General features: G+C 45.8%; 2 protein-coding genes across 5 annotated transcripts in view; one reads left to right on the top strand and one right to left on the bottom strand.

Annotated features, from left to right (window-relative positions):
* Nucleotides 1-55: 55 nt before the first annotated feature.
* LOC130579347 (leukotriene C4 synthase-like) lies at nt 56-10,161 on the top strand. 2 transcript variants are annotated; one of them, XM_057376051.1, is made up of 6 exons: nt 2,766-2,816; nt 3,983-4,235; nt 6,439-6,538; nt 8,344-8,414; nt 9,085-9,166; nt 9,413-10,161. In XM_057376051.1, the coding sequence occupies exons 3-6, from the start codon at nt 6,450-6,452 to the stop codon at nt 9,558-9,560; spliced, it is 390 nt and encodes a 129-aa protein (XP_057232034.1). In that variant the 5' UTR covers nt 2,766-2,816; nt 3,983-4,235; nt 6,439-6,449; the 3' UTR covers nt 9,561-10,161. The 2 variants fall into 2 exon arrangements, with proteins under 2 accessions (XP_057232033.1, XP_057232034.1); XM_057376050.1 differs by lacking the exon at nt 3,983-4,235 and having other exon boundaries at nt 56-2,816.
* Nucleotides 10,162-11,180: 1,019 nt separating this feature from the next.
* MGAT4B (alpha-1,3-mannosyl-glycoprotein 4-beta-N-acetylglucosaminyltransferase B) overlaps nt 11,181-12,605 on the bottom strand; it is a 50,055-nt gene continuing 48,630 nt past the window's right edge. For 2 of the 3 annotated variants that reach the window (XM_057376047.1, XM_057376049.1), the window contains 3 exons: nt 12,319-12,406; nt 11,321-11,433; nt 11,181-11,245 (listed from right to left, as the gene is read on the bottom strand). In XM_057376047.1, the coding sequence (XP_057232030.1) occupies nt 11,222-11,245; nt 11,321-11,433; nt 12,319-12,406 (225 nt within the window). In that variant the 3' untranslated portion in view covers nt 11,181-11,221. The remainder of the gene's footprint in view (nt 11,246-11,320; nt 11,434-12,318; nt 12,407-12,605) is intronic. The other variant, XM_057376048.1, reaches the window with a different exon arrangement.

Below are 12,605 nucleotides of genomic sequence, written 5' to 3'. Positions count from 1 at the left end.
TTTACTTTTTATAGATTTTAAAACTATAATTCTTTATATATGTGTTTGGGGGGGTATTATGGTAAGTTTTATGCTTGTAAATGGAGAACAGTTGAATTTGATGCTAACCTTTATGAATTTTTGTCATTGAAATTATGTATAAAGAGTCCATTAATCCCCTTATTCTTTTACTACAGTTACTGGTGCACACCAAAAAGAAATCCTTCACTTCTGTTTTATCATTATAAAATAAATATTTTGCTAGTGTATTAAACATACATGGTGTGACTTTATATATTTGCATGAGCTGAGCATAGTTCAGCATTGTCATTCCCAGAGAGATGATCCTTCCCTTCATCCCAACACACAATTTTTGCTCAGCCTGTTACTAAGGCTCAAATTCTGCTGCTGCCTCTTAACAATTCTTACGGTTTCAGAAAGTCCATTTAAACAGGCCATAACTGGATAAAGGGGCCTTAGAAAACTTTACTTTGAAAATAAGGCTTTGTGAGAATGCTTCCCCCTGCTCCCACTGCTTCCAGGGTTTTTTTTTATAGTTTTTTTGGAATGCAGTTGTAGGCCTTAAACTGGAAATTCAGCTGCAGAGGTGGTTGTTAGTAGTGAAAAAGATGTTAATAACTACCAAGACCTCACATGTGCAAAGTGTAGAGTTCCAAAAATGTGCCAATTCCCTCCGAATAGCAGGATTTACTGTTCAAACTTTAGAGGGTCAAGTGCTCAAGACTTATCTGATGTAGGCACATGGCACACACAGAAATCCAGCTGAAACATGGGACACGTGCTGCAAGCAGGAGTTGATGTTTCTGAACAAGGAGCAGAGTGCTGGCAGCAACGAGAGGAAATTTTGGCTTAAGGCTGGTAAAGTCCCAAAACCACTGCCCAGCTCGAGACATTGATGGATCATTCTCCAAGCCTTGGAGTTGGTATTGTTAACGTAGTTTGTGTTTGCAGCCCCAGCTCAGCCTCCAGGTTTCCTCACAGTGTCCTGACTTACCAGAGTATATTTTTAGTGTATTCCTACTCCCCAAGTTTTGTGTTCTGTTTGGGAGAGGAGGAGACCTGTAACTTCAGAAGCTTGTAAAGAACCCAATGTAATAATAAGTAGCAGTGCTACTGAACCAGCTGCTTTTAGTCCATGGGGAACTGTAAGTTATATTAATTTTTGCTTTATTTTCACATTAAAAATGCTGCATTTTTATTATTGAGTGAAACAGAAATTTCCTAAGCCATCTCCCACTGAAATGACACGTGTGGTTTTCCAAAGATTTTAAGGAGTCAGTGGCAGCTTGTGACAAACCTTTGTTCAGAAACTAATTTGATTTATTTTTCCCTTGATGCCAGTGTTTTTTTCTGAAAGTAATGGAAATGTGTAGTGGAAGTGTTTTCTCAAGCCTGAATTGTTTGTTGAAATATGGTGTAAGCAGACCCCTGGTGACATTTCCCCTCTGATTTTTATACTGGACACCCCAAATGAAATCTTTGGTCACCAATAGGTTCRGTTAAGGTAAATGTTTAGGTTTTAGTTGTATTTTAGTCTGAGTCTGCTGTAACTTAGAGAGTCTGAAACTCACTTCATTTAAGTGATTTTTAGAGAAAGGGAGTGATTTTGCTCTTCTACATATGTGGTTATTTATAAAAGTGTAACATTGGATATTTGATTGATTAACTGAAGTTTTCAACTTGATGAGCTGTCATGATGGGGTTTTGAAGTGAAGAGCCAAACCAGAAAAAAAACTTGCTGTATACCCACTTGAGAGAAACTGTAGRTCTGGTACATGCACAAATTCGGTAGTGAGGGTTTGTGTCTGTGAYTGAGCAGAGAGAAATGCAATGGCTCAGCCACCAAAATGAGGGGAAAGCCTTTCTCCTCTTTGATTTTAAAAATTTTRAAGTCAGATTAGTCATCCATATAAAGTTGCTCAAAAACCTAAGGTAGCTCTTTGAACTGATGCCTGTTTTACTTTTGTGGAGAGGGGAGAAAAATTACTCAGGGCTAAAATATTGCTGGTTTTCAAATCTTACATTTTACAATTATAATCCTGATGTCTGAAACATTTATGAGGGTTTGTATGTTTCTACATCCTCTGCTGCCTTCAGAACTGAAAACCTTTATTTTGTAAGTTAGCCAGGAAAAGGTTTGTACTGTTTAAAAACATCTGAAAACTACTAAGAGTGAGTGAGTGCTAGAAAAGTACTCCTCTTCAGTAAACTTGGAGCAGTAGTGGGATGAAGTATCTGAATGTTCTTTTAAAATCACAAAATTAAGTTATTCCAGCTGGAGTGCATCARATCTTTCATGTGGTCAACTCTGCTAGTTGAAATAAGAGCAGAAGGTCAAGTCATTAATTTGTAAATGCTTGCTAATAATTTTAACAACCTTGCACATAATTGAGATACTTCAGAGCTCATTAAAACTGGCAACAAAAGGGCTGGAAAGAATTTCATCATCTTTCCATTGATGGCAGCATATAATTGAATCATAGTATAAAATCTGTAAATGTAATTAGAAGAATTTCACAGTTTGCTCATGCAAAATTCTTCCCTATTCCATTGTTCAGCAAAGGCACTCAGAATAGACATTTTCTAGTGGGCGGCTGCTTTGGAAAACCACGCTCTGTGCAGAAGGTTAAGGTGAGTTAAGGTGTGGTGGAGGAAACGCCTGTGCTCAGAGGCAGCTGCAGAAGTGGGTGGTGGGAGAGAGGGTTGGGACGAGCCATAGCCATCACATCAGGCTGGGATTTGCTCCACAGTCAGCAGCATGAGAGATCACATAGACCTGCTGGCCACYGTCACAGTTCTGGGAGTCCTGGAGCAAGGTAAACGTCCTTTGTGCAATGCTGGGTAATGTTAAGCTAATTATGTGAAACTTTGTGGGATGTGGTTCCTGTATTTTGCTTGGAGTGTCTGGGGAGTGAAAATCGCTGTTTTCCAACATGGTAAAATGATAGAAATGTTTGACTGCTCATGGCAGACTCAGGCTGGTCTTTATATCATAAGGACTAAAATGATACTCAAACCTTGAAGCCAACCGGTAAAACTTTTAGACTTAAAGCAATTTCAGTAGGATGTTCTTAAAGTAAACTAGTTAGTGATTGAATTTTAGCAGGTGATTTGTAACTTGGAGTGGCTGGAGGTAGCCAAAATAAAGGCAGGTTAATAAATGTGCTGGTGAGGAGGGCAGTGTACAGACGGACATGGTGTGGATGTAGGAAAGAGGCTCCTGCACACAGATGTTTCTCTGTGACCAGTATTGTGTGTTCCTGTGGCTCAGAGCAGATGACAAGATGAACTGAGAGCACAGTAATTTGGAAGTTAATGCAAGTTTTGGTCAGAAATAGACACAGTCATTTTCAAAGGAACTCAGTGACTTCTAATTTAAATAGACGCATTGTGTTCAGACTATGTTGTTGCCAAGCTTTGTTTATTTGTGGGTCCTTTGGGCAAAGTCTCTCCCCCTTGGGCTTCAGAACGGGTCACTCCCCTGCCTGGAATGGGGACAGAGCACCAATTTATTAAAATCTTCACATTTYTATAGGGGAAGGTTTGTTGCTTATATAATTACTGTWTTAATTCACCATGCAGCTATCACACCTCTGCTTACAAATGGATGTGAATCTCTGAGCAGTCTGATGTGCTTTTAGCCATCAGATGACAAATCTCTTAATATAAGCATTATTTAAAATAAAATATGCCACTTTAAAAATAGAGCTCCACATTTCTGAWTTATCAGTAATTTCTACTCAATTTACAGAGAAATATCTGCAATTACAAATGGAAGAAACTTTTGTAGTATGAATTGTTTTGTTATTAAAGTAAGTGGGGGTGGAGAGAGTGTTTAGTTTGCAAAGAAAAAAGCTTGAAATTGATTTACAGAAATGCTGCTGAGCCCTTTTCCTTTGGGAAACCCTCAGTAGCAAATCCCTAGATAACGGTTTTGTCTCCAATATTTTTGTTTAATGAGAATTTCAAATACTTTTTAAAGGTTGCATCTTTAAGCACTTTGCTTGCATGGCATGCAAGCCCTACCCGGGTGTGAAGCCAACAGAGAGCAATTATTGACACCGTCCTGTCTGTACTCGATCAGATAAAGTGTCCTGGGAACCTCTGCATGGGAACCCAAGGAGCAATTGCAAAATACTGAGTGTTTCCTTTCCACCTACTTGTGTAAAATACACATGCCCAACTGAGAGCTGTGCAGTGGCTTTCTCTGCATGTTCTGAAAGGACTTTCTGTAGGTGAGTGACAGGTCTGGGGTTCATTCTGAGCACTGAAGCACGAGCGTGGGCTATTCCTGCAAACAGTCCTCCATCACATCCTGGTGTAGGAGATGTAATTTAATGGCTGACCTCGGCACACTGTTGGTTGATTTTTATTTTTTTCTTTTGAATTTTCTGTGAGCCTGCGGTTTCCTCATTCTTTCAAGTACTTTCCCCTTTTTAATTTAGTCATTCTCAGTTTAGTGAAGCTCTGAGCTTAGTGCTTCATAGATTCGTGCCCCAGCCTTGTGGTGAACRTTGTACAACAGAGCAGAATTAGCCACCCCAATTCTCCCCCCACCTCCTTTATTTTATGGCTTCAAAGGAAAGAAAGCTTGCAATGTCACTGTCTGTCAGGCCCCACAGGTCTTGTTTGCCAGGTTCACTCAAATGTGGCAGATAGCAGCTATGATATGATTTGACAAGTTTGTGGRCATAATCAAATAGAAAATGAAGAATATTTTCACTGAGGAGCAAAGTTCAGGGAGAGCTGARCCCCTAAGCCACATGGGAATCCACATAGGTGATTAACCTCGAGACATGAATCACGAAAAAAATGGTTTAAAAGGTTCTGCAGAGCAGATTGAACTCTTTTTCTCTGAAAGTCCACACTGAGAAGGCTCATGCAGTGTGGATTTTTTCAACACTTCATTCTGAGAAGTGTTTTTGGGATTTCATTCTTCATCCTTAGTGCTTCACCCTTTRCAGCAGGTTTGGGGAACAGCCTGCTCCTCTTGGGTGGTTGTTTTATGTTACCCAACCCCGAGTGTAAGGGATCTGTGTAGGACTTGCCTGATACAAGCCCCTGTATAGAAGCAAGATGTTGAGGACGGAGCTGATGGAGAGGTTTGATCTGGAACGACTCTTACCTCACCCATCATTCACAAGAATCCTACAYCAGGAAAGGTGCAGATGGCACAAAGCAGGGTGAAGAATGCTCATTCTCGTTTTGAGTGTCCCCACCTCGATCTCTCAGCACCTTTTATTTAGGGCTGGGTCACTGTGGAATGCTTAATTGTTCTTAGATGTGTTCTGAGAGGAAATGTCTATTTGCATTTATGTTACTAAAACCTTGTGATACACAAGCTACACAGCATCAGATTATTTACATTTCTAATTCCCTTCTACATATGTTCTAATGCTTTTCTGTAGGCACACGTCCCCTTGTCTATCCTGCTGTTCTGCTTTTATCTTTGTTACAATAAGACAGTTCCCAAGGCAGGCCTTGCACCCCAGCTCCTTGATGCTCTGAAAATGTTCCTATATGAGGACTCTGCTCACCCAAGTGTCTCAGTGACACCRCCACAGCCACCAAAGTAATTGTTTTTGTAATTTAGTTTTCTCTATTTTTATACGAAAATAGGAGTTTTTCAATAAAGGCAGCAGTGTAGTAGTGCACCTAAATAAAACACTCGGCGCATCAGCAATTGCCTGTGGGAGTAAGAACTTTCAATAAATAGTGAAGCRCTCCAAATCTTTGTGTTAGCAGGTTTTCATTGTTTTCAAGTGACTCTCCATGTCCTTCACAAATGTACAAAGGAGTGATGCAGCAGACACTGAGTCAGTGCCTTGGCTCAAACATGGCACAGGCTGAGAGCAGGCATGGGCAGCACCTCTGCTSCTGAACTGCTGGAGCCTTGGGGCTGCCCTGCAGGAGAGAAGGGCAAGAAATAATCACCCCYTTCTCCATTTCCTTCTATTGCCATGATTAACAGCATCTCTAATTGMCTTAATGATATCCCAGTGCTTGACAGGTTGGATGCTGCTGTGTGACACAGGCCACCCTTTGCACCCAGTAGGAATAGCAGCAAGTGTTGCACTTGCTGAGGGTGCACAGACACTCTAAAAGCAAGATGAAGAAATAATTCTGTGTCTCGGTGTGGACCTGGTAAGGTTTGATTRTGTTTGATCTGCTGGGGAGCAGCACTGAGAGCTCTGCTGGCCATGAGATGATGCAGTGTCATCCTCCACTGGCACTCAGCTGTGATAACCAAACCTGAATTCAAAGCAGGAGTGTGAAATAAATGGCACATTTATTACAGGTCATGTGTGACAGCCCTGGACTATGGACCTAGATCATATCAGCTCTTTTATTCTAACCACTTGGCAAGATTTCAAGCCAGATAATGTTTGGCTAAATAAACACTGCTGGTCCGTTACTATTTCTGTGTTCTGTTTTTAGCCTATTTTGCAATGCAGGTGATCTACGCCCGTCGGAAGTACAAGATTGCCCCTCCTGAAACAAGAGGTCATCCTGAATTTGAGCGGACCTTCAGAGCTCAGTAAGATTTTGACTTTTTGCCTRGATAAGACTTGAGTCAACTGTCACTGCTGGGAGAGACGGGTCACCCTCAAGTCACCTTTCTACTTACTGCTATTGATAGTAGATTTTTTTTTCCAATGCTTTATGTGCAAAGGTCTGAGGTTTGATTTGAAGCACTTTGGCTGGGTTGTTCTGTCCATCCATGACAATTGTCYTTCTGGCATTGTGAGGCAGCCAAATTACAAATTAGTGGCCGTATGGAGGAGGTGTGGAGCATTAACAATTAGAATMATTAAATTTAATATTACAGTTGGCTCCAAATGGTGAGAGCAGCCAAAGCTTTATTAATAACCTGATATTGTCTTGTAATGTTTTGCTGCTGAATTGAAGCAAAAGGGCCTCGCTGGCAGAACCAGCTTGGAGGACATTTGAATTTTTTCCCTTTCAGAAGCCATTGTACTGCGAGAGCCAGCGCTCGCAGGCCCCTGCTGGRGGCTGTTTCTTTTTGCTCTGTTCCTATGGAGAGAGCAACGCTGGAGCTAAACTGGAAATGTTCACAGATCCCTTCGCTTCCAGCAAGCACCAGATTCCTTCTTTCATCTCAGTCGTTGTGTTTTGTAAGCGATTGAAAGGAATTGGCCGGAGCTGGTTTSAAGGGTAGTTCCAGCACGGCACTAAATCCCAAACAAAGCAGCTGCATTCCCTTGCCAGCGTACAGGAAACATTTGTGGAGTGACAAAAACACCCTCTTCAGCCCTTCTGTGGTGCCATGGAAGGCCAGCCTGCCTGGAGACATCAGCCTCTGCGAGCTGGGGAGCTGCTGATGTGGCATTTAAWTAAATACTTAACTATTAAATGAGTATTAACCAAGTCATGCCATGGGCTGTGGTGTTCTGGGAAGTCCTGGCTATAATCTGCAGAAAAGGTGACCTCAGGGAGCTTGGACTTGAGAAGGTATTGCTTCTTTGTGGGTTTTTCTTCTCTTTTCCTTGTGGAAWAGTATAYAAAYGGATAATTTGATATATTGAAAMAAAAATGGGAAAAAGTGGTATTGATGTATTACTCACTTGCAGAAACCTGGCAGCCTCCCCTCACTGGGGCTCAAACTGTATTTACAGCATAAGGTTCTTCAGACCTTTTCCAGCTCCCAGTCTGGCTCCATTCTCCAAAGGTTGCTACATTTTTGGCCAAAATTTAATTGCCTAGGGAATGGTAAAATGTAGGAGAAATTGAAAAGCAAACCCAGTATCTTTAAAAGTAAAGCTCCTACCCTTCTTGCAGAAAATCTGTATTTTTGTCACTAAAGGAGAAAGGAAGAAGAGAACCTGGCTGCAGATCTGATCACCTTCTGCTGAATTTTATCTGAGAGAAGGCTCCTTCTTGGAGCATGGCTYGTGTAACACCCAAATTTGGGCTGTGCTCACCCCAGGGGAAGACAAAGCTTCATAAATGCTGACCAGAAGGCTCTCCCCCAGCAGCTGGAGGTGCAGCAGCTGTCTGTGGTGGGGCTGTGGATGGGATGGAACCCACCGAGAGTTCAGCACAGACAAATCTCCATCTCAGCCACCGATTGTCATCCCAGGGTGATGTGACTGCGGGAGAGGTGAATGCTGTGTGTTGTGTGGGTGCTTTTTTCCCTCTAAAATACAAATAYTGGGTGTTCTTGATCACAGAAAAAGCCCCTTTCCTACAGCACAGCAATGGTTCTTATCAGCTCTTCCAGCTTGCTCCAATGTGAGTTTCCAATTCCGTTCTCCAGCCTTGGTGATCCAGGCTCYGATGTACAAGGAGGCAGTTTTAACTTTCATCTCTTATCTTCACCAGGGCAAACTGTTCCGAGTACTTCCCCATCTTCATTTCCCTCCTCTGGGTTGCTGGAATCTTCTTCCATCAAGGTAAGAGGRGTGTGGGGGGTAAGTCCAACTGAAACCTCGTGAACAAACAAAAAACYCCAACCCCAATTGAAATCCTGTTGTGACTCAGGYACATTCTCTCTGTGCCCAAGAGGCTGTTGGTCATGGAAAGCAAATTTCCCCTTTAGCTGGGTTGACCAGGAAGTGCCCCAACTCCAGCTGGGAGCAGCTGAGCCCATTCCTGCCTGGAGGAGCAGGCACTGGCAGCCCTTGCTCCTTTGCTGTCCCCTCGTGCTGCTCCTCCTGGACAAGGTCAGCCTGTCCCAGGATCCCAGTGTGGCAGCAGCTGAGGCAGAACTGGGTCAGAACGAGAAACCACAGCCCAAACAGTCACTCATCCACTGTCCATCCCGTACCAAGTGAGCTCAGGGGATTTGGTTGCTGCCACAGGGAGGCTGTGAGGAGAAACCTCATAAGGGAGYGTTGCCAGCCCAAGTCCCAGTGGGACACAGAAGTTCATCCCCCACAAAWAGGGAAGGGAAAAACTCCTTTAACCCCCCCACAGTGGTTTAGAACCAAATCCCTTTGTGTTTGGTTCTGTGGCCATGCCCCAGCTGCTGGGGCAGGCAGGGTGTGGGGTGGAATGCAGCTCCAGCAGCGCCCAGGGGTGCCCAGCCCCACCAAAACTGGACTCCCCTCTCTCTCCCCACAGGTGTGACTGCGGCGTGTGGGCTGTTGTACCTCTACAGCCGCCTCAAGTACTTCCAGGGATACACCGAGGCTGCACAGGGACGGTGAGTGGGCACCCCAAACCTGCCCAGGGAGGCTGGGAGCAGCCTGTGGCTCCTGGAACAGGATTCCTCCCCACGGCTGGGACTGAGGGTGGATTTGCACCACCTCCTCCTCCTCCCCTCCTATCCTCATGCGCTCATGGTTTTGTCACCCTTCCCTGACTGTCCCAAAGGAGGGTGGGGATCCCAGCCCTGCCAGCATGCCCTGTGCCCTGGCTGGGCAGTGCCTGACGGTGTTTTCTCCATCAGGTTGGGGCCACTGTATGCCAGTGCCTGGCTGCTCTGGCTGCTGTTGGGGCTGGCACTGTCTGGGCTCCTGGCACACTTCCTGGAGCTCAGCTCCTCCTCATGGATGGCAGCACTGGCGCGGACACTCCAGCTACATGGTGCCTGGTGAGAGGAGCCACGGCCATCCCGAAATCCACTGTTTGCYCCTGGCACAGGAGAGGCAGTCACGTGGCACCATCAGAGAGAGAATATTTCCCTTGTTCCATTTGCCTCTGAAGGGAGGTGGATGCTGGCACTCCTCTGCTCTTCAAAGATAATTTCCCTTCTAGAAAGCAAATGCTYTCCAGCCCCAGCCCCTGCTGAGGAGCTTCACTGCTGGGCTTTGTAGCACTGTCTGCTCTAAAATGCCTCTGGCTCTGCCTCCTGGAGCACAGACTGACCCATATGCTCTCATCTCTCCTCCTTATTGCTGTATTGATCTGTGTTGAAGAATCACACCATGGATATATGAAAATAAATTMTTCTTCTCAGTAGAAATCACCTGTGATTGTCAAAGGTGCTCAGAGACTGGTGTGAGAACATCTGAGCTGGGCAMTGGGCCTCATAGGAAAGCTGTTGTGATTTACTGGAAAGAGTGGGTAAACTTGCCTAAAACTGTATCCAAATATTGGGAGAAAAGCCTGACCCTAATCCAGGTGAAGTCTGTGTTTGGGATTGATGGAATGACTTTCACCTGGCCCCAGTTTCACTTATCACCCATCCTGCAGTTCACTCCACTGTGAATTTGGGGTTCGCAGGCATCTACAGCAGCCCTGCTGCAAGGGACTCTCACTGCTGCACCGAAAGTTTAAATTTAGCTTTTATTACAGTGCACATTATTTTATATATTTATRTAGAGAGATGTACTTGAAAAATCAAATGTATCCAATAATAAAAAATACAGCACATTAAAGTAGTATAATGCATTCCAGTGTATAGCTGAAAGGACATTGGGATTTACACTAATCCCTACTATTTTTGAACTGGGCTACTTCTGCTTTTTTTCTTCCCCAAAAAACCCACATCAATCARTAACTGAAATAGTTATTTAAAAAAAGACAGTTTCTGCACTCAATCTCAAGGCATGAAGACAGTGGAGACTTCACTGTGAGTGAAGGGGCTGTGTTCAATGCTGGCAGGCACAGTGTGGCGTATTTTTTTTTTTTTTGTTTTCCCTGCCATAATCGTAGCTCCAACCCCTTTGGATTCATTCCTCCTCTGCTGAAGGAGGGTCAGTCTTTGCCCTCACTTAATCCTCAGCTGTGGCCAGGACTGTTGCCTGGGAGAGGGCGAGGCAGACCTCGGTCCCTGCCGCCTCCATCCCAGCGCGCCGGCGGGGTCAGCTGGCAGGACTTTGTCACCTGCTGTCCCCAAATGCAGCCAAAGACMACCCTGTCTGGGGCTGAAGGTGCTTTTTGTCCCCACGCTGGCTATAGCTCACCCCAACCCCAAACTGTCCCGTGTCCGTGTGTCCCRAGCACCCGAGGGAGCGCAGCAAAGCCACCCCTCGCACGGGGTTGGGTTCTGCTTTGTGCTCCTCTTCAGGAGATGCCGGTGCCCGTCCTGGCCCTGTGGGGCTGGTGGATGCCGGCCCAGCAGCAGCTTTGCCACGGTCTGTGGGCGAGTGCCACGGTCTGTGGGCCAGTGCCACGGTCTGTGGGCCAGTGCCACCTCCAGCAGCCGGCCCCTGCGCTGTCCTGGTCCGGGCAAGGCGCCGCGGGGAGGAGGGAGCGGGAGGGAGGGAGCAGGACCAGGGATCCACGAGCGTGTCCCTTCTGCCTCGTGCCYGTTTCACTCTGCCTTTTTGATAAAAATCTGAAAGAAGAGAGGCATGGGATCAGAGTTACGTGTGGGGCAGTGGTGGGGAGGTGCTGAGGGAGCTCAGTTTACCTCGCTCAGGATGATCCACACTGGGGAGTCTGTCTGGATGGACAGCCTGATGGCCTCCAGYGGCCCAAAAGATGGGTCCACCTCGCCCTCTGCGACGCCCTTGGAGAATGAACCTGGCAGGGAGAGCACGTGGGTGACACAGGGATGACCCCCTGGCATTGCCCCTCCMCCTCCCCCTCTCCCCATGGGCATCACCAACAGCCCTGGCAGCCCCTGCCTGCGGCTCCCCAAGAGAAGGGCTGGAAACCAGCAGCGTGGATGGCAACAGAGTGCAAAATGTGACACTTTGGAGAACAAAAACCAGCTAAACAAAACAAAAAAGGGAGTATTTGGCTAAATATTGCTGCTGTGAGAAAGGGGACAGAGTGGCCTGACGTGCATTTTGGGTGTGATGGTTGTTTTTTATTGAAAATGCAACTGGGAGATACCAGCCAGCATGCAGAGGAATGAGAAAATGGCAAAACACTCTATGTTACAGGAATTTTTCTTTTATTTGTCTAATTAAAAAAATTTAAAAAAAAACGACAGCAGGGACACCAGGGCTGTACCACACAGTGGCAGGTCCCTGTAGACTGCAGTTGCTCCTTCCTGTCCAAGAGCAAGACAAGCACTAAAGCAAGCACAAGTAGCAAGAGACCAAGTCTGACCTGCAAGTGGTGAGTCTGCAAAAACAAAGATGCCCTCCTCTGCCCACAGTGGAGGTTTTTAAACCCAGCTTAAGCAAATGGATAATGTGCACATTTGGTCCCAGCTCTGAGCAGAGACTAGCAGAAAGGCAGGACTGAAAACCATCTGAAGAGGACAACCTGGTCTGAGAGGGAAGGCAGTGGAGGAGAGAAGACAATGACAATTAAATCCTGTTCCAGCCTGGCTCCTGGCAAGCAGAAATTACTCTTGGCCAAGCAAACAGCTCTGAGGTTCTTCACTGATGTGCAGGTGAGGACATGGCTGTGTTATCAAAGCCAGCAGGCACTTCCCCACCCCACACTCCCCCGTACCTATCTGGATGTAGCCRTCCGCTGTCCTGCGGTATTTGACCGCTGTGCCTCTTCCCTCCTGCAAGGCTTCCTTATCTGACTGCAGGCTCTGCACAAGGAGAGGAGTTTTGTGCAAGGCCAGAGGCCAGAGTCACCCAAAAGCCCCAAGGAAAAGCAGCAACCGCAGAGCAAACCCTGGCATCTTGTCCCATACCTGGCACCCTGAGACACATACCCAAAAAGGACATTTGCAATGCTCATGCTGCTGCTTCCACTGCACCATTSTGGCCCCATCCCCTCCTCTGCAG

The sequence above is a fragment of the Malurus melanocephalus genome, unplaced genomic scaffold (genome assembly GCF_030028575.1).
Source record: "Malurus melanocephalus ecotype Western Australia unplaced genomic scaffold, MMel_1.1 scaffold_269, whole genome shotgun sequence".
NCBI lineage: Eukaryota > Metazoa > Chordata > Aves > Passeriformes > Maluridae > Malurus > Malurus melanocephalus.
Note: the sequence above shows the minus strand (reverse complement) of the source record. Positions and strands in the feature narration are given on the sequence as shown.